A 25,876-nucleotide genomic window follows, 5' to 3' on the forward strand; every position below is an offset into this window, starting at 1 on the left:
AGACTCGAAGCCCACCTTGGGTTTTCCAGCTGTGGACTTCCTGGAGGGGTCTGCAGCCTCTTTGTGCTGGCTCACTCTACTGCAAGTGATTCCTGTGACAGAAACCCGAAACCTCAGGTCAGCGCTGTACCTGGCTGTCCCAGTACGAGAAAAAGAGGAGCAAAGGTGTCCCCACGTCCTTGAGCATCATGAGACCTGAGCCGCCCTGTAGGTGCCGCTGGACTGGCCCCTGTGTCTAAATCTATAGCCTCTTTCTGACCGTCCGATCCCCATTAACCTCAAATGGGAATCAAACACTGTATTGCACCTTTGCACCCAGCCTCCCTAGTTTTGCCCAAGGTGACCTATTAGTGGTGCCTTGGACCTTGCCCCTTGCCCCATACTCATCCCTGTCCAGGAGATTGGTCTCATAAGTTGCTGTAAAGAACCTGCATCCAGTATGTGTTTTTCCTCCATAGGATGACATTGCTGCCTCTGACAATTGCACTAAGGGTTGACTCTGGAAAACTGAAAGCATTTCTATCTTGAAACATACTTACCTGATTTTGATGATCTTGGTGCCAAATATATAAAAATAAGTGTTACGTTTATTTTTAAGTTGGTGGTGTTCTTATTGAATTGTGCGTCCTTTATTGACATGGTGTGTATTGCAGATGTCGAACATTCCTCTCTGATAAGTCCAAGGCTTATCAGCCCCCTAAGGGAGCACATTGGGATTGCTAGAGCAATACCCTGTGCACTTATAAGGGATAACTGGAATCTTTACATAAACCCTTTTTGGTTAACTATATAAAGAGACTGCTTCCTACACAGGGTTTCATTGCACATCAGTAAAAAAACATCTGTACCAGTTTCAAAAAGTGGGGAGGACCATGACAAAAATGGCCACTTTCCTACACCTAGGTAATGGGGGTACCGTTTACTAGGAACTTATAAGGGTGCTAAAGCCCTTGCCAATTGGGTTACAATTGAACATGTCAGTTTTAGGGGAAAGACCACTGAACTGGAGCCTGGTTAGCATACTTCAGTGCACTGTCTCAAGTATTCAATTGGAGGAAAAAAGTTGGGGGATATCTGTAAAGATGTCCAGCTTCCTACACCGCTCCACCGCCATGTGGTACAGCAATAAATTGGACGGGTTGGGGGGGGGGTCATACTCCCTTTGTCAAGAGGTCCTGCATCTCTGGACTTGGTTAAACACTAAGGAATATCTCTGGTAGTTCAACATCTAGCAGGTTCTCTGAAAGCCAGAGCAGACAAACTATGCGGAGGATGCCCATCAGATTACGAATGACATCTCAGCAGTGACTACAGCTTCGTTAGGTCTGTTTGCCACCAATGAGAACACGCAGTGTCTGCTCTCACTCTGAGACCCTTTTCGTCTCAAGTTGAGATTTGGCCTCCTTGTTAGCCTTAAGGCCTATACCATTCCAACCCATAGTTCTAAAGAAGTTTAAGAATGACTGGCCCCAAGGCATCCTTTGGCTCTGGATTGGGCATGTAGAGTCTGGTATCCCAAGCTTCTGAGCATGAACATGGATCCTCCAAATAGGCTGCCCCTACCTCACTCAATTGATGGATGGAATGCAGAACAAATACAAGCATACTAGGACCGGTTTCAGGGTTTCACCCTTCTTCAGCCAGGATAGCTTTATTCCAATGGCACAGTTAGCCCAGGACCCACGTCTGATGGAATGGTGTGGCTCACTGGTTGGAGGCGGCATACCCGGGAGCAGAAGTCGGCCCGGGACCAGGGTTCAATTCCCGACGCGGCAGGGTCGTAGACCAGGGGCAGCGTACTCAATAATTCTTGCCTCGGTGCCTACTCTAACCAGGGGTCCCACTCGGCAACTCTAGGCATTAGCTTGCCTAATCTCCACAACGGCCCCATCAACGCCGGGGATGCCTGGCTCCACCTTGGGGATTCCCAGTAGGGACCATCCCACAGGGAAAGCCAGGACAGGTTCCCCAGCGGTATACTGCGCCAGGACGCCGACAGGCAACAGTGCGCTTTACAAGTAAACATTACATTACATACCTGGCGCACTTAGGGCGAGAAAGCAAAAGACACACAATTGATGAACGAAATGCAGAACAAATCAAAACATTCAGTCTATATAAGATAGTTAACTTTCGGTAACTCCTTGTCACGTCAGCGTGCCTCAGTGGACCCTATATAGGTATCGTAACGCCACTTACGGTCCTGATGACACAGAGCTGATTGACACCACCTACTGCCATGCAGGGGTTCTGCTAACGAACAATCTTCCGGATCCAGTCTGACAGCTGAGGAAATTTACAAGTTAAGTAATCTGCGACTAGATACATTCTCTACCAGATAAGGCGTTACCGAAGGTAAGTACTTGTTCAACAGGAAGTGCTATCTTTTCTGTGCCCTATGCATTTCACCACATGGTTCTAGGGAGGCGCATTCTGTTTGCAATAGATTCTGGGCTTGCCTTTTTCACTCAGTTTGATCCTCCTCATTTTGTGGGTGATACAGAACAGGTAAGTGTGCATGGTAGAAAATCTTTGTCCTGGACTGGGTGAGGAGTTTACCAAGCTGTTTGAACTCCATGTTCTGCCTCTTCTTTCTCCCATGGCAGTACTGGTTTATGGGAGGATGGTGGAGACTTACACCTAATTTTTCTGCCACTTTGATTCCATGTGTGGATATTGAGTGATGTTATTTAGATTTTTTAGCTGGTGGATGTTATTCTGGCTGCCTCAAAACTGGGTACAAAGTCTATTTATGTTGCATGCTGGAACAAGGCTGTTTCTTGCTGCTGGACTAAGAACCATGCCTCTTACGAGGCTTGCCTGTCGTATATTTTGCATTTTGGCTCTCCCTCACTTAGCTGGGCTTGTCGATCTCAAAAGGTACTTGGGTGTGATGTTCTCAGTTTATGCTTGACCAACAATCTTTGTTGAAGTTGCCCCTGGTGCCAGGTTTTTGAAAGGTTAGGCATACTTTTAACCGCATGCCTGTTCTTGTTTTCATTGTGGCATCTCTATTTAAACCACAGGAAAGCTGTCATGTGAGCCTTTTGTGTCTGAATTCTATGTTCTACCAACACTTCCTTTTTGCCAAAAGTGGTGTCTTGTTGCCAAGTAAGCAAGCCTGTCACTCTCCAGGCTTTTTTCTCTCCTTCCTCTTCCTGTTTAAAGAGGAGGAGTGGTTGCACAGAAAGGATCTCCAGAGGGCTGTCTCATACTAAATTTATTGTACTAAATAGAATCAAGTGAATATGCAGTTTTGTCTTCTTGGGGCGATAAAGGTTACCGCTGTGTTGTAGAAGAAACCCATGCCCATCTCTCATTGGGTCACCTCTGAATAATGATCAGTTACAACTGTGACTAAGAGAAAAAGATTTGTCTGCTGCTATAAAATACCATGGATTTGTAAAGGGCACTTTCACAGAAGTGAATTTTGACGCTGAATAACAGAAGTTTATTGTTATCCAACTCAATGGTACTCATTTTATCGACCTCCGGAGGATGAAAGGCTGAGTGAACCCACCGTAATCTGAACCTGTCACCATGAGGCCGAACACAGGCTTCTACAGAGGATTCATCAGCCCACTAAGCCACCAGACCCGGTATTAGGTCACATTCCGCCAGAGCCATGGTGGTCTTGGCTCTGACCACAGGTGTCCTATTAGCTCTTTGCTGGACAGATTCTTAGTCCTCAATGGACGTTTTTGCCAAACTTTACTGCTCAGCTCCTAAGCAAGAAGCATTTGCTATTGTGCTGGAGCTGTTTTTCAATGCTTCCTTGTTTAGCCATCACCACTCAATCCAGCATCCCGGTGGGATTTATTCAAGAGGTGGGAATTACGCAAAAAGAAGTATCCATCCCAAGTATAAGGTACACTTTCTGGTGGATACTCTATCTTCCCGGATGTTCCTTACTGTCATTCCTCCTACCCTTCTGAGGTAGTGCTAAACCTAATAAAGTTTCAAAGCTTACAGTTACTTTTTTGTCATTTCTGATAAGCTTGTTGTGGTTCTTTTCCGCTATCTTGATTGGGTGTTGGAAAATCATGATGAAACTGGTGCCTGCATGCCAGATGTTGCAGCTTATAGCCTGGTGGGGCCACTTTTGAGGGTTGATGATCCTGCCACTGGAGTTGTGTGGCTCTGCTGGGGATTGACTGCTTGGAGAATAGTTTCACCGTCCTTCCAGTCTTGCACTTGGGGGTATTTCCAAGGGGATGAATCAGCAGAAAAATGCAGTATCCACCAGAAATATTTGTTATAAAAGGAAAGTACTTTATGTATATACAGTTACTAAAGAGTATGCTAGTCTATCACAAGTAAGACTGCTGCATTCTCCCCCAGTTCAAACAAAACCTTTTCAGATTCAAGGTTTGAATGCAGCCATTTTCCTCACATGGGTAATTATGTTTAGGGCACCTCATCCTATTTAATGACTGTCCCTTCATCACTTTGTACTTGTACTCTTTCATGATCATATTATTTTTTTATTTTATCAGTGTGCACTCAAACATAAATCCATACTAATATAATAAAGAGAGAGCCCAAACCTTTGAGGCGGGTAATCTCAGGAACCACAACACCAATCAACACCCAATACAGCGTTGGAAAGGGCAGTTGCAGCAGAAGGACATAGGCTATGCAGACGCCCTTCATATACATTTAAAAGGTAAAAGAACCATGCCAACAAAGTAGTCCCTTGTGGGCGTGTCTGCGTTGTGCTGGGGGCGTGACAAACGCTGGGTGCGTGTGGTACGTTCCGCCCTTCATGCCAAGTCTCATATCGTGTGCTAATCCCACCCTGCTCCCTTTAAATACCCCTGCACCCCATAATCATAACCCACCCTTACTCCTTAAAATACCCCAACACCCTTAAACACTAACCCATCTCAACCCTATAAATATACCCTGTACCCCAAAACCCAAACCTATCCCTAAACCCTAAAAATACCCCTGTACCCCAAACCTAGCCCTGAACCCTATAAATACCCCTGTACCTCAAAACCCAAACCTAGCCCTGAACCCTTAAAATACCCCTGTACCCCAAAACCCAAACCTAGCCCTGAACCCTAAATATACCCCTGTACCCCAAAACCCATACCTATCCCTAAACTCTAAAACTACCCCTGTACCCCTTAACCCAAAACTATATTTGAACCCTTAAAATACCTAAATACCCCAAAACATATACCCATACTTACCTTATCCAAACATTAAAAAAAAACATGCTTTTACCATTCATGCATTTACAACGAATTTCGTTGTAAATGTATGCGTGGTAAAAGCATATAAAGTGTAATGCCATGCGTTATAATGGCATTGTGGAGTCCTGGTACTTTCGTAATGAAAGTATGCGGAGTGATGGTATGCGGAAAGAAAGTTGCAGAATAATGGGTGTTAACCCTCCTCCGGTAAGTACATTGGTGGCACGGCGGCCCACATCTCCAGCAACATACTTTCACCACCCATTTGAAAAATGCACAGGTCTCTCTCATTGATGGCCAGCACCGACATACACTTTTAGACACACCTCCTGCCACAAGTTCTAGAATTGAGAACTTTAGAGCTGGGGAGCTACGTTCGAATCTCAGCATCAGCTCAACATCCTGTGATTCCAGGCAAATCGCTTTGTCTCCCCGTGCCTACCACAAATGAATGTGTTCTTCTGTAATGTAAATTGTGCTCATGCCATGTTGTCGAGTTTGCGCTATATAATATTGCAAGGAAAAATAAAGTAGGGAAACTTTCACACACTACTGAACGTGCTCTCTTAAGTGCATTAGCAGTGCACTGTGAATCGGAGCGTTTTACAGGCCTGTCACAGATAAGAAATGCTATCAAAACGAAATCCTACAAAACAATATACAACTGGCCGGCAGCAATTTATACCTGGACAACGTCGGGACGGGCTGCTAGTCAACTAATAAAATGAGGAGGCTGTTCATCAGCTATTTTCAAGTAATTAAGATGTTAAAGCATTTAATTAAGAATGAGAGACTGCTTCATTTATTTCCACTTTTCCTTTGTTGCACAATTTACTCATTCTTTTTTTCTGTTTAGATGTGCTGCTAAAAGAAAAGTGGGAGGCTTTTTCTATGCGTGTCAGTCAAGCCCAGCAGCAGATGAAAATGGCAGAAAATGCCCTGATGTTTGCTTTTGTTGAGGTAAGTATTTCAATGACTTTGCATTGACCTACTCACCACTTCAGCCATGGATTTCTTCTTTTAGTTGTTATTAGACATGAACATAATCGCTGCTACTTTTATGGACCGTGCACCTTCTACCATGAAATAATTAAAAAATGTGTAAAAAAAAATTACTTTTAGAATGGTGATCGGTTGCGGGTTGTGCCATTCTGTCTGAGATCTAACTGGCTACAACATCCTAAGTTTCAGGATATTGCAGGTATATTCTGCTTTCTTTTTTATTGTGGTTTTGTCAAGCAATTTTCTCATGCGTCAACAGGTGGCATTACGTGGCTTCATGACTGGTCTGTCTGTTCCAGATGACCAGGGGGCCACTATAAGAGTGCAACCTGATAAATTTCTTTCTTTCCACACCTACCGCTGTGTATCCAGAGCTGCTCTTCCTGTCTTTCAGACAGATTTCCCTAAAAAAGTTTTAAAAAGTGTGCAGTATGTCTCCTCCTAAAACAGGGTTCAAGTCAAATTTGTCCTGTAACTTGACTGATGTTGGTTACTGTCGCTCATAATGATTGTTTGGTGCCTTGGTACCAAACACTACTTCAAGTCTTGTGAATACTGTAAAAAAAATGTAAATAAAAATAATAATAATAACATAATAGACCCTTTTAAAGCATATTGTTCACCTGACACGTATCTTGGCACCAACACAACCTTCCCCAAAAAATGAAAACACAGTAATAACCTGGCTTTTGCAAAATACATGGCCATCTGTAAAAAGAAGCCAAGTTAGCAGGCGCCGAAATCAGGAAATTGAAGAAGCGGTTCATATAGAAGTCATGGGCACAGAGACTGCTCCGGTCCCGCTCCGGTCCCGCTCCGGTCCCGCTCCGGCCTTCAAGGTCCCTCCAATGTATGAGTTTGAAGCCTCGCGGCTTGGGCAAGTTCCAAATATTGCACAAGAAACACAACAAGCATTTGCAATGCAATAGGTCTCTGTTGTAATGGAAGATATAATGTCCACAATGAATTGTTATAAAGAACATAGATTATTTATTGAGCATAGCAGAGATAAGTTGGTGTTCCCCTCCAGGCTAGCAGGCAACTGCCCATTCAAGCCAGGACATGGAACACCCTTACAGCGAAAGATCTATAAAGGACACCACCCTTAAAGGGAAAGAACAACATAAACTAATTGAGAATACAACATATCCTCTTCCCTTCACTCTACTAAATAAAAAAATAAACAGTCTCGCATTACTGAAAGTTTGAGCTGTTTGCCTTTCAATATTATTTGCAACGCCAATAGCTCAAAGTTTCAGTAATGTGAGATCTATTGCATTGCAAATGCTTGTGACCTTATGTAAGAAAGTGCCTCTTTTTGCATGGTTGCACCCACTTTTTTGCCAAACTGTTGTTGTACTTTGACTGGGTGTGCCCTGGCAACCATGTACCCAGGGCCTATGTTCTGTTGCAGAACCCAATTGGCAACTCTCTGGCCACATGAAGTCCCTTGTAAAAGGTACCGTAGGTACCAAGGGCACTGTGACCAGGCATGGCCTCTAAGGGCTTCAGCACTTATTGTGCCACCATTAGATACCCTGTACATATATATATATATATATATATATATATATATATATATATATATATATATATATATATATATATATATATATATATATATATATATATATATATATATATATATATGTATGTGTGTCTCTCTCTCTCCTTCTCTCTCTCTATCCTCCTCTCTCATTTTCTCTCTCTCTCCTTCTCTCTCTCTCTCGCCCTCTCTCTCTCTCGCCTTCTCTCTCTCTCGCCTTCTCTCTCTCTCTCGCCTTCTCTCTCTCTCTCTCTCGCCTTCTCTCTCCCTCTCGCCTTCTCTCCCTCTCTCCTCTCTCTCTCTCTCTCTCCCCTCTCTATCTCTCTCTCTCCCCTCTCCATCTCTTTCTCTCCTTCCTTCTCTCTCTCCTCTCTCTTCTTTCTCTCTCTCTCCTTCTCTCTCCTCTCTCTCCTTCTCTCTTGCTCTCCTTCTCTCTTGCTCTCCTTCTCTCTTGCTCTCCTTCTCTCTCTCTCCTTCTCTCTCTCTCCTTCTCTCTCTCCTCTCTCTCTCCTTCTCTCTCTCTCCTTCTCTCTCTCCTCTCTCTCTCCTCTCTCTCTCTCCCCTTCTCTCTCCCCTTCTCTCTCCTCTCTCTCTCTCCTCTCTCTCCCCTTCTCTCTCCCCTTCTCTCTCCCCTTCTCTCTCCCCTTCTCTCTCCCCTTCTCTCTCCCCTTCTCTCTCCCCTTCTCTCTCCCCTTCTCTCTCCCCTTCTCTCTCCCCTTCTCTCTCCCCTTCTCTCTCCCCTTCTCTCTCCCCTTCTCTCTCCCCTTCTCTCTCCCCTTCTCTCTCCCCTTCTCTCTCCCTCTCTCTCTCTCTCTCCATCTCTCTCTCCTTCTCTCTCTCTCCTTCTCTCTCTCTCCTTCTCTCTCTCTCCTTCTCTCTCTCTCCTTCTCTCTCTCTCCTTTTGTCAATCCTTTTCTCTTTCTCGCTCTCTCGCTCTCTTCTCGCTCTCCTCTCTCTCGCTCTCCTCGCTCTCTCCTTCCTTCTTTATTTATTTATTTTGAAAGTTTTATATAGCGCGAACAAGATCTTCGCAGATATCAGAGCGCTTTACAGAGGAGGGGAGCATGTATAAGCAGATACATCAATCATGTTAAAAGTACATTGAAGTGATATCATAAAACAATCAAGTAAGTCAATTTCAGAGTCAAAATAAAAATACAAAGGGTTCGAACAAGTAGTACAGATGAGTATTGAGTCTTTGTAGTTTTTCCCCTGTAGTGGTTCAAGTGTATTTAGCCATGAGGATCGCTTTTACTTCTTTCTTGAAAAGTATGGTAGAGGGAAAGAGCCTGGTTTCAGGGGGGAGCGAGTTCCAAATCCTGGGAGCCATTCCCGAGAAAGAGCGTTTATAGGTTTTTTTCCTTGCGGAATCTTTTAGGCTTTAGCAAAAGAGTGTTTGTGTCTCTAGTGTTTCTGGAGCCTCCAGAAATCGTCAGCTTCTGAGCGAGGTATCTAAGTGAGCTCAGGTGGACAGCCTTGTGCGTCAAACAAGCGATTTTCAGGTGTATTCTGGCTTCAAACGGCAGCCAGTTCAGGGATTTGAAGTCAGGGGAAATGTGTGTGTGTTTTTTTGATCCAGTGATAAGTCTCGCTGCGGCGTTTAAAGAGGCTCTTATGGGTGCCGTAGTAGCTAGGGGGAGACCGCAGAGGGCGGTGCTGCCGTATTCTATTCGAGGTATGACTAGTGATTGTACCGCAGTTTGGAAGTCTTTGGCTGGAAGGAAAGGTTTAAGTTTCCTAAGGGTGTTGATTTGGTAGTTCGCTCCCTTAGTTGCTTTGTTGATGTGTTCCTGCATGCTGAGATTGGTGTCAAGTGTTATGCCCAAAGATTTCGCTGAGTCCACGATGGTGGGTTGAACATTAAGTGCCGTTAGGTCTTTAAGCCACATTTGTGCGGTAGTGATCTTCGCGGGTGGTGAGATCAGAAGGAACGCTGTTTTAAGGGCATTGAGTTTGAGATGATTAGCGGCCAACCAAGATTGGGTGCTTCTGATCGTTGAGTTCAAGAGCGTGATGTCTTTGGGTGATTGTAGTTTGAGATAAAGTTGGGTGTCATCAGCATACATGTGGAAGTGTACATTGGATTCTTGCAGCAAGGTGGTGAGAGGTTCCATAACTAGGTTGAACAAAGTTGGGGATAGGGAGGATCCTTGTGGTACGCCTAGCGATACAGGTCTTGGCGCGGACATCAAGTTGTTGCTCTTGAATTTCTGCGACCTGTTATGCAGAAAGGACGTGAACCATTTGAGCACAGTTCCAGATAGGCCCATTCTTGTGTTTAATAGTTCGAGTAAGTTCTCATGTTTGACGGTGTCAAATGCGGAGGAGAGATCAAGGAGGATGAGGAGGCAGGTGTCGTTATGATCTAGGATTTGGAGGGCGTTGTCGATTATGTGAGTCATAGCAGTTTCAGTACTGTGATATCCCCATTCTGCTCCCATGTACAAAACAGTTTGGAAATTACCACTCCATTAAACAAAGATCAACAATGAACTTCACCAAGGCCCTGAGTGTAATAAAACCACTTTCTGATGATTTTGGTTTGCACAGTATCCCTCCTACTGTTTAAACGTGTTTCAACCAAATCCATACCTGTTGATGATGCTTGTACTGATAAAGAGAGTTGGACTTCTTGCTTCAATCAATTCTTAATGGTCCAGAATCAAATATCTACAGCAGCAGTACACCAGGACCAAGAGTATGTTCTTGAGACCGCTTTTTGCAGGCTGCCCTAGTAATTTCCAGCCCCCTGGGCATGTCTGAAAGGAAACGTCTGTCTTTGCCTAATCATAGTTGCTTTCAATCTAGATCTGGTGACTGGGAGGGCAACAGCTCTTTTAAACTTGATATGGAGGTACTTGGCCTAGTCATCATGAGTCGCTTGGATCTGACGAGGCTTTCCTAAATAGCACAATGAAGTCGGCAACCTCTGCAAACCTAATTTATTGGCCCACAGAAGGCAATGAGGTTAGGTATCCTCCACCAAAATCTCCTCCAATGCAACCTATCCTTGCTATAAGTGTAGCTTACTGGACCTCATGCCAAATACTTAAGCATCCCAGGCTTTGAAACTTGATGATCAAACCAAAGTCCTTCACAAAATGTTCTCAAATGTCTCAATGATTGATTCGCAAATGCATGCCTAAGTGGACGCAGTAAACAATTAACTTAAACACAACACCTTCTCAAGTGAGATAAGAAATTATTATGCAATCGTCACAAAGCAAGTTGACGTCCCAGAAATTATTAATTCTATACTGACAGGCTACAAAAGGAATTTTAATAGAGGAGAGTCTGGAACAGAAAGCCTGGCTAATAATGCTTTGTGCACGATTATTTAATTAAACCCCTTTGTATTAGATCAACATACTCTGTCAATTTCACCTCCAGGTGCTGCGGGTGAATTTGTGAGCGATCCATGTTCTAATTACAGTTGATTAAAGTTCTTCAGCTGTTCAGCAGCAGAACCCCTAAAAAGGAGGATAATTCATAGACCACGTCTGTGCAACATTTTTAGACAACTGAAGAAAAAGAAGCAACTGAAAACACAATTTAAGATTGTCTGTGAACAACCAACTGTGGAAGAATTGGGAACTCAAGAGGTTGCGAGCTCATACGAGTGCGCCAAAAAGGTAGTCGTGCAACTACGAGGATCACGGCAGATGTCCGGGTTTTGTCAGCTACAATCTGTTAGTGGGGTCTTGCATTGTTCGTAGGGTCTATCAGATAGAGAACGTCCCTAGGTGCAGTAGAGAGAACAGTGCCCATGCAACACCAGAAGGCTTGGGGCGCGGGGGTTGCAGTATATATACTCTATTGTGAGGTCTGCGCTGCCGGGACTGTAGGATCATGTTGAGAGGCGTTGGGAGCCGTGCGTGTGTGTTTGTTTTGTCTCCAAATAATTCCTTAACCTGTGATGGTCCCCATACTACCACGAGGGCTAGATATTCCATAGGTCTATTACAGTCTACATTTTTATTGGCATTTGGTGTATACAAACAAACAATACAACCATCTGTTTCGATATGATCACTGTACCCCCTCCCACCTTGCTCTACCATCCGGTCCAGTTCCATATTTGTGTAGGATGATGGGGAGGTTCCAGGAGCTCCAGCTTACAGCCGGTTATCGGCTATCTTACTTGGCCATTCCCCGAAGTATAATCATTCTTAAGGTGAGAATCCTGCAGGAAGATATGGCATTCACCTGAAATTGTTATTTTTTATTCCCAACAAGCAAAGAAGAAATCCCACTTCAGGAACAACATTATCTGCAGAAATTGTTTCTGAATGAGGATCGCTCTGTTGGTGTACTATACTCTTCCTCTAATTATACTTGCACTCTGATCTGTACATAGACCACAGATATCTAGTACCAATTCCTATCCTTGGTAGTAAGGAAATTTGGGTACTTATAAGAATACACATCCTACCTTCGATCTTCCTTAGTCGTTATTTCTTACATTAAATCTGTTCTAACCCAGACTGTAGTATTATTTAACTTGGTGTATTTAAGGAAAATAGGGGACTCATTAAAAATGATTTATAAAACAGGTTGAATTGTAGAGCAGAGCATATTTGTAACTATTTTCACTGTTTTCCATTTAAAACAAAAATTAAATAAAAGTAAAACAAAAATTACATCGGACTCATTCGATGGGGAATGTAAAATTAAATGTTTCTTTTCAATTGTCCATATTATTTTGATAAACTCTGTCCTTTTAAGAAAAAGCAAATTAGTAGAAATCAGGTCAATAAAACACTAGTTAGACAGCCGTTTGTATTTTACATTACATTTTTGTGTTGTTCACTATTGTTTTTCAAAAATTGCTGATTCATATTACCTGTATAATTATCTGAGTGATGTCAATTTGGCCCCAGTGCTCAAAACTACCTCACCAAAAGTGGAGACTATTGATGGGTATTTAATGTTACTTGGCTGTTGGTTGAATTGCGTTTTCTTATTTGTAGGGCACTCTAGCCAAGGCAGTAAAGAAAGGGGACTGGATCCTTCTGGATGAGATTAATCTGGCCACAGCTGAAACTTTGGAATGCCTAAGTGGTTTGCTGGAGGGATCCTCTGGATCATTGGTACTACTAGATCGAGGGGACACAGGTAAAGTAATGAGCATATTACTTTTGATTACCTTAATGACTGAGGTTTATCACAAATTTACACTCCAATGTGGTGGGAAAATTTGCCATCTGCTTTTTAGAGTGTGTGTGTGTATTGGTGTGTGTGTGTGTTAGTTTAAGTTGTGCCCTAAAAGTGCTGAACTAGTTGTTCGCTTGCTGTTGAGATGTTTGTGTGATCTGCAGGTCACAGGTTAGAATCCCAGGAAGGTCGACCCAGCCTGTCCTCTTTCAGAGGTAGTAAAATAAGTACAGTTTTGTTTGGGTGATAGTATAATAATTCTATACAAATGTTCTACAGAAAACCTTTTGGATAAATGCACTACATAACTAGCGGATTACAAATAAACCTTCTCAACTGTTAATTTTTTAGAGCCACTGATACGTCACAGCAATTTCCGTTTGTTTGCTTGCATGAATCCAGCAACTGATGTTGGGAAACGAAATCTTCCTCCAGGAATAAGAAACAGGTACAGTTGTGAAATATTTGTCAGGTGTTTCACCCAGTGCATGATCCCATTACCTCAATCAGTCCAATAGCACTTCTGCCCACCTTTAGAACGCTGGCCCTGTATGTGATATTGCCACTAGGTGGTAATATTGTGAACAGAGCCCAAGGGTTCTCCAAAAGTGTACACAGCTCAATGTAAAACCCAAAGTGCTCTATTAATGGTAGTGTGGGCGAGCAGCCTTATTCCTAACACAAGGGAGTGTTAGACTTTATTGCACAACAATGATCAATAATGGACACACAACTCAGAGATCCTGACCCATTTTTGAATAATATACTGTTCGAGGCATATGAGCTGCAGATCGTACACTTTTGCAATAGATCGCCACCTGGTGTTGGGCTCGGATGATTGCAGGTTGTTGTCTTCTTGGAAGAAGTCTTTGTAGTCACGAGATAGGTTACTCCTCCCTTGGACAATACTGCGCATGGTCATTGACTCTATCCTCAAATTGTTTTTTTCCGCCACTGGGTCCGTATGAAAGTTTTCCGCTCCGGCTAGAAAAGACTTTTTCAGCAACTTCGAAGCGTGAAACTTTATACAAACATTTTCGACATCCCCAGCTACATTCCGGTGCGTCGACGCAGGCCGTTGGGCCTATCGGCGCCGTACGGCCTACGCCTCATGGACAGAACTCCATTAAAGAGATGCCCGGTATGTCGAGCAAAATTCCCTCATAGCAACCATCACGAGGTCTGCAACCTCGGTCTATCGCCGGGACACGTCGAGTCGACCTGCACAGCTTGTGCAACCTTCCGATCGAAGAAGAGCATTCGGTATCGGAGGGCACGTCGACACAAGATGAGGAGATCAGCGCCAGTACCGGAGGCCATCTTCGAGGAGGAGATCGTCAAAGAGGACGTCTCAGAGGACGAGGATCCACTCAACGCTGAGGAAGACTCGCCTGATCTCCAGATCATATTGGGGCAGAGGACTCTGACAACTCCATTCCATCTCGGCAACCCGTGAGTACTCTTGCCCCTGCACAACATACACTACCCAAGCCAAAGGCAACAGTCAGCACTCCGCCCATGGGGCCCAGTTGAGACCGAAATATCCCCTCGGCTCCGAGGAAAAAGACTACGCCTTCCGGTGCCTCGGCACCGACGAAACCACATGTGCCAATTTCAACCCCTCCATTGGCACGAAGCACATACATCCTTCGACACCGAAGGACTCTTTGACACCGAAGCCAAAACTCCCTTCGGTGCCCAAAGACAAGGATCCTTCGGCACCCAAACCAAAAGATGCATTGGTGCCGAAGACCGTACCGGATCCGAAAGCTTCGACTCCGAAACCTTCCGGTTCCAAAAATAAAGATGGAAAGCCAGAGTCCGGCGCCGCAGGGCCAACGAGACCTATCTCCACTCCAAAATCTCCATCCTCGGTACCAAAGACTCCAAGGCCTGATATAGAGACACCTAAACCCTCTAACAAGCCTACCAAGCTGAAACCACCTTTGGCACCGAAAAATTTGCCACAGGACTCTATAACGCCTCCTACAGCAAAAAACACAAAACAACCCCTATTGGCACCGAAAAAATCGAGGCCGAAGAAGATTGTAGAGGAGGAAGAACTGTTTAGACCAGATCCTAAACAAAAAAGTTCAGTTTTTGGATTGATATGGACATGTGGAAGCAATTCCTTACAAGAAGAGACCAGCAGACACACCACTTCTACCTGTTGTTCCTGCCAAAAAGGATTGTGCAACTTCTCCAATGCACCCTTCCTCTCCTTCACCTTCTTCTTCTCCTATACCTCCTTACATTGAACCTACAGTTTTTCCTGTTCAATCTCCTGCATCATCCCACCACACTGACGAAGAGTATGATCTAGGTGGGGGGAATGACGTACCAGAGCCACATGCATACCCTTTAGATGAAGATGTCAATCCAGAATATCCTAAAGATGACGATCTATAGTTTCCCACCACTCAATGTGCCCGACATTCCTGATCCTCAGTACTACCCAACTAAACCTTGACCTTCAGTAGATAGTATTGGGTTTAATCATCTATTTAATAGAGCTGCCCTTTACCACGGGATCTCAATGCACTCTGATGCCATTGAGGAGGATTTTTTACTGGATTCATTTGAGCAGTCACAAAGGTCTACGCAAAAACAACCCATGATCAAAGGAGTCATTAAACATGCTCCAGAAATATTTAAAGACCCGGTACGATGTAGGGTATTAAATCCAAGAATAGAAAAGAAGTATAGACTAGCACCATCTAATCCAGTCTATATTAAGGGACATCAGCCACTAGACTCTTTAGTAGTGTCTAATGCACGGAAAAGAGCCAATTCCCAGACTTCTGGTGACACGCCCCCGCCTGACAAACAATCAAAAGTTGTTGATGCGTCAGGGAAACGGATTGCTGCGCAGGCAACAAACATATGTCACATAGCAAATACACAAGCCCTACTCTCACGTTATGACAGGGCTCACTACGACCAATTAGGAAAACTAATGGAGCACCTCCCAGATCAATACAAAGATCAGGCAGCAGAGCTCATACAAGAAGGCAAATTAATATCCAATGCCTCAATTAAATGTGCACTAGATGTAGCTGACACAGCATCCAGAGCAGTCAATACTAGTGTTATACTCAGACGACATGCGTGGTTATGCATTTCAGGTTTTAAAACAGAGGTACAGACTACCATCTTGAACCAGCCTTCAATCAAAACCAATTGTTCGGGCCGGAAGTAGACAACACACTAGAAAAGATGAAAAAAGACAGACGCAGCTAAGTCTATGGGTGCATTACAATCCACACAGACTAGAAGTTCTTTTCGGCGCTCCTTTTATAAAGGAGGCTCTAAGCAAACCGGCACAGATACATCATCATCTTTTAAAACGCACACACAGACCTCCTCTAACAAAGGCTACTTTAGAGGAGGATACAGAGGCAATAATAACAAGGGAAGAGGTAGAGGTAATAACAACTGCTCCTCTTCCACTCCCAAACAGTGACTTCCCTCTGCTTCCACTACAGCATTCCACTCCTTTGGGGGGCAGATTATCACAGTTCCTACCTGTTTGGAATTCCATCACAACAGACGGTGGGTAAGACAGATTATCCAAAATGGCTACTGCCTAGAACTCACAGCGACCCCCCCCCCCCCCCCGCCCCCCCCAAACATACCACCCAGATAGCGTCCAATGTCCACAGAACATATGACTCTGCTTCAACAGGAAGTTCTTGCACTTCTACAAAAGGCTCCAAAGCGCTGCAAGGTCCAGTAACAAGGTCCTTCCTGAAATAAAGCACTTCCCAGGGGCTAAGGGGGGCAGAGTCCATCAAGCCCCCAAGGCAAAGACTCCCATTGCAAAGGGGTCCCAGTCTCAAGCAGTCCATCAGGTATCCAGGGGCTGGGCAGGGCCCAGGGAGGCAAGCCTTCCCCTGGGCCCAAGCAGCAGCACACCCATGGCAGGATTTAAGTCAGAAACAAGAACATTTTGTAAGGGGGCACAGCCCCTCTTTATACCATAAAATCCTTTGTCTAGCAGGGTGCAGGCAATGTGAGAACCGGCTACAACTGGTTATGGGGAACTCCTTTCACTGGCCAGGCTGGGGACATCAGACGCACCACAGGGGGTGGAGCCAGCATTGTGTGGGTAAAGCCCAGCCCTATTCAGGCCCAGGTGCACCCCTCCCCTCACATCAGCATGCTAATCACTCCATTCACCACCGGGGCGGACCCACCCAGACTCTTGGATCCAGGCTCACCAACCAGCTTCAGCCAATCACACGCCAGACACAAATTACACAAATATGCCAACTTCTATAAGTGGCACTTCCACACTAGACACAATCATGCCGCATATATCATTGCGCAGCATTCAATCTCACGAGTTCGCACATACCAAACTTGACCCTACACTCCCCACACATCAGGAACTACCATGGGCATACATATTCCCCATTCATTCCTATGGGAGGGCAGGTCACTCTCACCACACACACAGAGAGCTCACGCACTTTACACAGTACCACAGTGAAAAAGTACGCAGAGGCCTAAAATCACCAACACCAGGTCACAGAAACAGGCTAGGAAAAAGCAAAAAGTTTTGGGGTGAACCTGCCAAAAAGGGCCAGGTCCAACATGATGCTATTCAAGTAGTTCCTTTAGAGGAACCGGGAACAGGAGTTTACCCCCTGTACTTCCTAATTCCCAAGAAGGACGGGACACTAAGACCAATTCTGGACCTCAGGCTCCTCGACCATTACTTACACTCAGATCATTTTCACATGATCACTCTACAACAAGTACTCCCACTAGTACAACAGGGAGATTTTCTTTCAACACTAGACCTAAAGGATGCCTATTTTCATGTTCCTATACATCCTGCTCACAGGAAGTATCTAAGGTTTGTCATTCAAGGACAGCACTATCCGTTCAAAGTCCTTCCATTCGGGGTCACAACAGCACCACGAGTGTTCACAAAGTGCTTAGCAGTGGTAGCAGCACATCTCAGAGAAGACAACAGATACATGTCTTCCATTCCTCGACGATTGGCTCATAAAAGCAAAATCGTTCAACCAGTGTGTCCAACACACAAAACAAACAATTCAAACTTTGCCCGACTTAGGGTTTACAATAAACTACACCAAGTCGCACCTAGAGCCTTCGCACGTTCATCAGTATCTAGGAGCTACCATAGACACATCTACAGCTCTAGCATATCCCAGTCCAGCCAGGATACAAAGCATTCAGACCTTAGTCTCCATTTTTGAACACCATCAGTCTCTCCAAGCAAGAGTGTTCATGAGACTGATAGGCATGATGGAGTCTTGCATCTTCATAGTTCCTCACGCAAGACTGCAAATGCGCCCATTACAAGAATGTCTAGCACAACAGTGGAATCCGGCTCAAGGTCAGCTCACAGACCTGGTGTTAGTAGACAGCCGAACATATCGCTCTCTGCAATGGTGGAACACCAAAAACTCGACAAAGGGACGGCCGTTCCTAGAACCTGTTCCACAGATAGTGCTCACTACAGACGCATCCCTCACAGGATGGGGAGCCCATCTCTTACACTATATCACACATGGCCAATGGAACAACCAACAAAAACAGTTCCATATCAACCATCTAGAGCTGCTAACAATTTTCCTAGCACTCAAAACGTTTCAAGTACAAAACAAAGCTGTCTTAATCCGGACTGACAATATGACAGCCATGTATTACATACAAAAACAGGGGGACACACTCTCTGCAACTGTTCCAACTTGAACAGAACATTTGGAGATGGGCCATACCTGACAGTAGAACACCTTCCAGGAATTCACAATCAGATAGCAGACCTGTTGAGTCGACAGTCACAACAGATTCACGAATGGGAGATACATCCACAAGTTCTTCAACCATTCTTCCAAATGTGGGGGCATCCACAGATAGATCTGTTTGTAACCCACGAAAATGCAAAATGCCCAACCTTCGCCGCCAGGTTTCCACACCCACGGTCGGAGGGGAATGCGATATGGATGAACTGGTCAGGCAGATTTGCGTACGCTTTTCCGCCTCTCCCACTCATTTCACTAGTTGTGCGCAAACTCAGACAACAGTCTCTCAAACTAATACTAGTAGCTCCCCCATGGGCATGTCAGCCTTGGTTCACCACTGTAGGAAGTTGGATATCTGACTATGGTTGCCCCCAATGTTTTGCCTGGTGTTTTGCTGTTTTTTCGACTTAGTTGACCTGGGGCCCTGCTATTCAGGACCCCAGGCCCACTGCTCTCTCTGTAAAATGGATTCCATGTACTTTAGGTACATATCTAATTGGATACTGAGTCACCTTATCAGCCCCTGTACAGTGAACCTTAGGTACCCAGGGCATAGGTGCACCCAGGGCCTACCAGGGGCTGCAGCCTGTATTATGCCACCCCTGGCTGGCCATCCAAATCTGACACAACTGGCTGATCAATCAGCTGGGGCAAGGTGGTGTAATCATCCTTTGCTTTAGATATAGTATCTCTATATTTAACCCTAAAATGGACACATATATTCCTATCAGTCACTCCTATGGCAGGCCTTATCAATCCTGAAGGCAGAGTGCTTGGAATTATGTGAGATGGTGCTCTGGCATGAGCTGAGCCCGTTTGCAGCTTGCGGAACCAAGTCCTAATAGCTGTTCCATGATAACGCTATACCATATACTCTTAAGTGCATTATGAACCTCGCGGTCAAATGCTAACTTTGGCATAGCATTATCAAAACATGTCGAGTAAGGTGTCATACATATTGGAATACTACCCCCTTGCCAATTCTGGCGACGGGGGTAGCATTCCACCCTTCTAGAGGGACACGACATATATGTAATTGTGAACCCTGGTTAAAGTTAACTCGAGCCTCAGCATCACAAAATGGATGCTGCCACCACAGACACAAGTCTGGCCTCCTGCTGCTGGGAGTCCTTCCAGCGAGGGAGGTTCGGACAAAGGGTTTCCTGCCTTGGGAGGTGCTAGCACCACCCCAGACAGGATTTTGTGTATTAGGTAGGACAGGGCTGAAAGGAATGAGACATGCCTGGGGCACACAAGGTGTCCCTGTGCATACACCGGTCCAAACCAGTTCCTGGGGCACTCCAGCCCCAGAGCTGGTGCAAGAACGGACAAAGGAAAGGGGGTGTAACCACCCCCCCTTCCTGGTCCCACCCAGAGGAGGGACCTAGTCGTAGTGCAGCCCCCTTTAGCTGAATATAGGTAGGAGCTGGTCCCATTCCAGATTAGATTAATCTTGACATCTTCCATGAAGGACTCTTGACCTTCGCCCTCCTGAACATCAGAAGACTGAAGAATATCCCCTATGGTCAGGGAGTGACCATCCTGCTTCGCAGGCACCATCAAGCTCCTGTGCGGTTTGCTGCAAGTCCTTCCTTCCTGGAACCCGACGACCCAGCTCGACGAGACCCGGACCTCCAGACTCCTCTGACCTCTACCCACAGCCACAGCACAGCTGGGACCCGTGGGTGCGACGAGCAACTTGGAGACGGCCATCTTGAAGAAACCTGCACAGCGCTTCCAGCACGACCGCCGAGGGATCCTCGAGTGAGTGCACTGGGGTCTGAGAAGCCCCACACAGACGCAGCTCCTGCATCAAAGACCAGCCCCCCAGCATCCACGTGATCTGCGTGGGGCCCTTTTGCCTGGTTGCTGCTTTTCCTGTTGTCTGGTCACTTGCCGGCTGGCTCGTGACCTCTGAGACGACGACCCGAAGATTTCAACACTGCTAGTCTGGTCCCCCAGACTGGCCCTGGCTTCCTTGTAAAAGAGGAGCACCCCAGACCCTCCTGGTCCGCACTAGACGCCATCTTTGTTTCTCCGCGTGGCTTGCACTTGCCAAGGCCTGTTGACCAGATCGACGATCCAACACCGCCATCAGCAGCAGACTACGTGGGACAGCTCGTGCCTCCAGCCTGGTCGTGAAGAACAGCTCCTGGTCCGCGCAGCTACAGAGAGAAGCAACCCTTCTTCCACCTGAACACGGCGACAGCATCTGGTTCCCTCCTGGTTCCAGCACCTTCACTGGCTAGTGACCAAGACTCTGTCCCCTTCCAGGACTTCTCCTTCCTAGTTCCATCCTTGGAACCACCGGACTCCTCCATCTGGCTGCCTGCCAGCAACTACTTGTTTCAGGCATCATCGGGATCAACGCAGCAAACCCGACACCACTTCAGCCCTATGCACCCGCAGCCTGTGGGTTAGGTAACTAAAGCTTCTAGGTGCTGAAGTCAGTGTTCAGTATCCTAGTGTCCAGGTCCACTGTTGTTTTTCCTCCATCCAGCCGGGTTCGTCCGGAATCCGTAACTTGTAAACTGCAGTATCCATAGACGTTGGTACGCATCCCGCGTGAGAGTTTCCACTCTGCACGTGAGTCCCGTGGGCCTCCTGCTCCTTACTTACCTAGTTTGTAGCGTAGTCCCAGCGATCCTCTGGACCTCCTTACAGTACTTTCTTTCCTCGCATTCCATTGTTTCTAGTATATGGTTTGTCGTGCCCCTAAGGCACATGTGTAAATATTGCGCTAACTCGTATTTCTTTCGTAGTATTGTCATGTGCTTAGCCCTCTGACCTCACAAAGAGTTCAGAGGTGTATGTTAGTTAATAAATATCTGTTTATTTTCATAACAACCTGTGTGGTGTCCTTTCATGTGGTATTCAAGGGGTTATATGTGGTAAAACAGCTGGCTTCACATGCCAAAAGAGTTTAGCCTAAAGACTGCTTTTGTCCATGCTACCATTAGGATAGCTGGTCTATAAGGTTGACTTACAACCAATCACCATAAGGGTTGTTTGGACTGATTCAAGGTGATCACTAGAACTAGTGAGCATCATATATCAGGCCAACTTCTCACAACCACACTACTAGATCTCTCACTGGTTCCACATCAAAAATTACGGCTCACACCCTCACCATGGAGTAATAAGACACCCAGAACCAAGCCAACTGAATTTGGTGATCCGGCTCCTGAAGTCTTAGAGTTTGGTTATTTAAACATTCCGACATTCAAAACACAAAGGAGCTAAGAGGGGAAATGGAAAGGGTCGCCCTCCACTCATAAACTATATTTCAAAATAAAGACCTGATCCAATCGCGTGCTGCTATAATAGTGACAAACAGGGGGGTATTTATTGGAAACCTTCTCCCCACTACACTCTTATAAACTTTATAAGGAGGTAATGCACTTTGCTCCGCTCAAATTAAAACACCTGTTCTCCCGGGCAACACCTCAGAACACCCACTCACAATGAGCCAACACAAGGTTGGTCACATACGTCCACCACAAATATTAGACGTTCCTCATAATAGAGAGAAAATATGTGCGAGAAGCAAATGACCCCTCACGGAAACACCACCATCGGGGTAACTGGTATGAAATTTCCAGACAGGCCCCTGTCTCATCATCGGTGGTCACTTGCTTCTCAAAGAAAAGTGAGAGGAAAGAAAAGATGTGTCCAAAACAAACAACATATAAAGTGACAAATGGTGAAGTGCAGAAAAATCTGCTGGTGACAAACAAACACAAATAACAGAGTGCTTAAAAACACACACAGCACACCAGTCCCTTAACCAATTTTATTCATAGGGCGGTGATCATGTGCTCTTGAATGCTAAAAAGGCTGGTAGCTAATCATGCATACCATTACCTACTGCCAGTGCCGACATGTTTCACTGCTATGTAACGTTAAGCAGTTTCATCAGGGCTGCACTCAATTGCTGCCACTTCACTTTTATGGACACTAGTTCTGTAAAATGCAGGAGACAGCCAAACTACTCATACCGGCTGCTCGAGTTTCGACAAGGTCACCGGGTACTGCTAACATGGGAATATCCCTCGATCCTTGGAAAACGTAACAATCGTCATAGGCTCAGAACACTCCTTTCCTCAGCCGTCAGGAGTCTTCCGAGCCTGTGACGATTGTTAAGTTTTCCAAGGATCGAGGGATAATTCTTATACTGGGAAGGAAACAAGCTTCCGGGGACTGGTTTCTGGCATTTCAGCCGTCGTCGGTGATGGATTAAGCCCTGATCTCTTGACTGGGTAGGAGTATTCTGCATCATTCAGAAACTCTGTCCATCACCACCCCATTTTCCAAAATCGATTTTGTCCACACTATGTGTGGGAGGGTATACTCAGACGTGAGTCCCTTGCTCATTGCACCATCAGGATTCAAGCAAGCCGGGCCGACGACGGCTGAAATGCCAGAAACCGGTCCCCGGAAGCTTGTTTCCTTCCCAGTGTAAGAATTGGCTTGGTAGTTTGGTTTGCCCTGTTCCAATAATGCACTGGGACAGGGACAGACTAATTTGCATGTAGCCAGGTTCTGAGCTGGGATGGTGCAGTGAGCTAAAAAACGGTGATGGATTAAGCCCTGATCTCTTGACTGGGTAGGAGTATTCTGCATCATTCAGAAACACTGTCCATCACCATCCCATTTTCCAAAATCCCTTTCGTAGGAAATATACCACTAGAGGACATATGCAAGGCAGCAACATGGTCTACAATACACACCTTCACTAAACACTATTGTGTTGATGTGCAAGCCAAGCAGCAAGCTGCAGAAGGCCAAGCTGTCCTTAGAACACAGTTTCAGAATGCTGCAACGGATACAAGCGACCACCGCTAGGGGAGACACTGCTGCACAATCATTGCAAAAGTGTACGATCTGCAGCTCATATGCCTCGAGCGGAAAATGCCACTTACCAGTATGCATCTGTTCTTGGCATGTAGAGCTGCAGATTCGTACACGTCCTCCCGCCTCTCCGGGACTTGTATCCGTTCCAGTACTCCTCTTGCTTAGATGCACACGCATGGACATCCTTTCTCTTTACTTCTACTAACTCCATCATTTCCCATCATGGCGAAAAACAATCTGAGGATGGAGGCGATGACCATGCGCAGTATTGTCCAAGGGAGAGTCACCTATCTCGTGACTACAAAGACTTCTTCCAAGAAGACAACAACCTGCAATCATCCGAGCCCAACACCAGGTGGCGATCTATTGCAAAAGTGTACGAATCTGCAGCTCTACATGCCAAAAACAGATGCATACTGGTAAGTAGCATTTTCCTTTATCCCTCCTAACGAATATGCAGTATTGGCCTTCATAAAGGTCACAAAACATCAGATAATGTCATTTCATTATCTCCTGTAACTTAATCACAGTTAAAACATATATATACATTTGTTTTATATAAAAAACTGCAGAGGAGAATCTACTTATCTTTTATCAAAATAACATCATTAACCATCTTGTTCACATAATACAACTTTCATTACATGCACTAAGATACGATTCACTGTGAGAACATATATTAAAAGACAATTATTGGGGGCGTGGCTGAACAAGATGGCCGATCGGACGTAGATCGTCTCGCCTCCCGGTCCGCACGCTATTCCCGGTGGGTTTTCTGCGGTTTCCTGCTATCCTCCTGGTGGGAAACTATGGCGCAGGAGCTCCGCTGATGTGAGGCATCCGCTGAGGCACTGATGTGCTTTGATCCTCCTTCTACCACTTCCTAAGAACCCGGTAACAGATCGCCGAGGCTCCCGCAAAATGGCGCCCTTCGCGCTCTGAGCTCCGACTGGCTGCGTTCAGGGCCACGACCTGGGGACCAGCGAGATCGACAGGCACGACTTTGCTGACAGTGAGTGTCGACCCAGCCCCCCCCCCCATGCGGACGGTTGAGTGGCTGCCACTTCTTTGGATTTTCCTATAATAATATAAAGGCAGTGCCGGGTGCTTTTTGTGACTGTGCGAACTGCTGAAGAAATTGAAGTAGAATCCCCATGGGAGGTGTCTGCGAGGGGCCCAGATGAGCGGACTGTGGTGATGAGAGGAGACGATTCTGCTTTACTATCCATACCGAGCGTCCCGCTTGAGTTTAAAATGGCGGCTCCACTGAGCTGGTAAGCGGCGACCTGGCTTTCCCTAGACCCTGTATCCGCAGTCTGCCTCATGATTATGATGCTCAGCCTGTGGGTACATTTAAAATAACAGACTGAAACACAGCATTCACATCGAAGCCCCACAACCTGCCTTCTGCTGGCACATCTCAGAGACCTACTAGCAACTTACCAATTTTACAAAATAGCGCCCCATGAGACCCTCTCAGAACGTGTGGTACGATCTGACCATTCAGGCCATGAACGACTCACCCCACACAGTTTGTGCCGCCACCTTGCTGCTGCTCCGCACTGCTCCTCATGTTGATCTGCCGCTACAAAGGCGCATTCCCTGAGACCCACCACAGTCTGAAGCTGCAGCATGCTGCTTGAGGAATGAGCCTGCAGATGTGATGGCCCTGTGCACTCACTGTGACACCCAGACAAAGCCAGCCTTGGGTGAACATCTGGTAGCCAGCCCTCCTTGACCTAGCCGCCAACACCTGGGCCGCCACCCTGCCGCCATAGTGGGGGTGCACCTGGGCCCGCCCATATGCCACCTAAGAAGACGACTAACAAAACAACCAATACTTTCAGATTTTTTCGCACTGGCGGACAAGCCCCCCTTGTTGAACCCAGCGGAACCAGCGGACAACATGGCCTTGACCAAAAACGATCTTCTAAGCAGGTTTAGAGACTCTAAGACAGAACTCCGGAAGGACCTCAACCAAGACATGAAGGCATCGATGGAGCAACTCCGATCTCACCTTATGGATAGACTGTCATCTCTGCAACAGGACGTAGACTCAGTAGGCACAAGAGTGCTCGACCTGGAGAAGCAGACTCAAGACTGTGACTTGTGTACTGCTGGCCTGGTCGACAACGTCCGGACCCTCCAACAAGCACAATTCAAGGCAGAGGACCTTGAGAACAGAGCCCGACGGAATAATCTTCGCATACGAGATCTGGAGGAGAGAGCGGAGGGCCCTGACCTGGACGCCTTCCTTGAGGGGCTTTTCGCGGACATCCTGAGTCCTCAAAATCAAACTAAACCGTGCTCACCGGGTAGGTGGACCAAGGACGGGCGAAAAG

At 46.0% G+C, this 25,876-nt stretch overlaps 1 protein-coding gene across 1 annotated transcript in view; it reads left to right on the forward strand.

The window, feature by feature from the left end:
* Nucleotides 1-25,876, forward strand: part of MDN1 (midasin AAA ATPase 1) — a 2,142,100-nt gene that overhangs the window by 171,965 nt on the left and 1,944,259 nt on the right. The window contains exons 17-19 of the mRNA XM_086926648.1: nucleotides 6,058-6,161; nucleotides 12,720-12,864; nucleotides 13,255-13,351. Coding sequence (XP_086782774.1) covers nucleotides 6,058-6,161; nucleotides 12,720-12,864; nucleotides 13,255-13,351 — 346 coding nt within the window. The remainder of the gene's footprint in view (nucleotides 1-6,057; nucleotides 6,162-12,719; nucleotides 12,865-13,254; nucleotides 13,352-25,876) is intronic.

This window comes from Lissotriton vulgaris, chromosome 6 (assembly GCF_964263255.1).
Source record: "Lissotriton vulgaris chromosome 6, aLisVul1.2, whole genome shotgun sequence".
Taxonomy (NCBI): Eukaryota; Metazoa; Chordata; class Amphibia; order Caudata; family Salamandridae; genus Lissotriton; species Lissotriton vulgaris.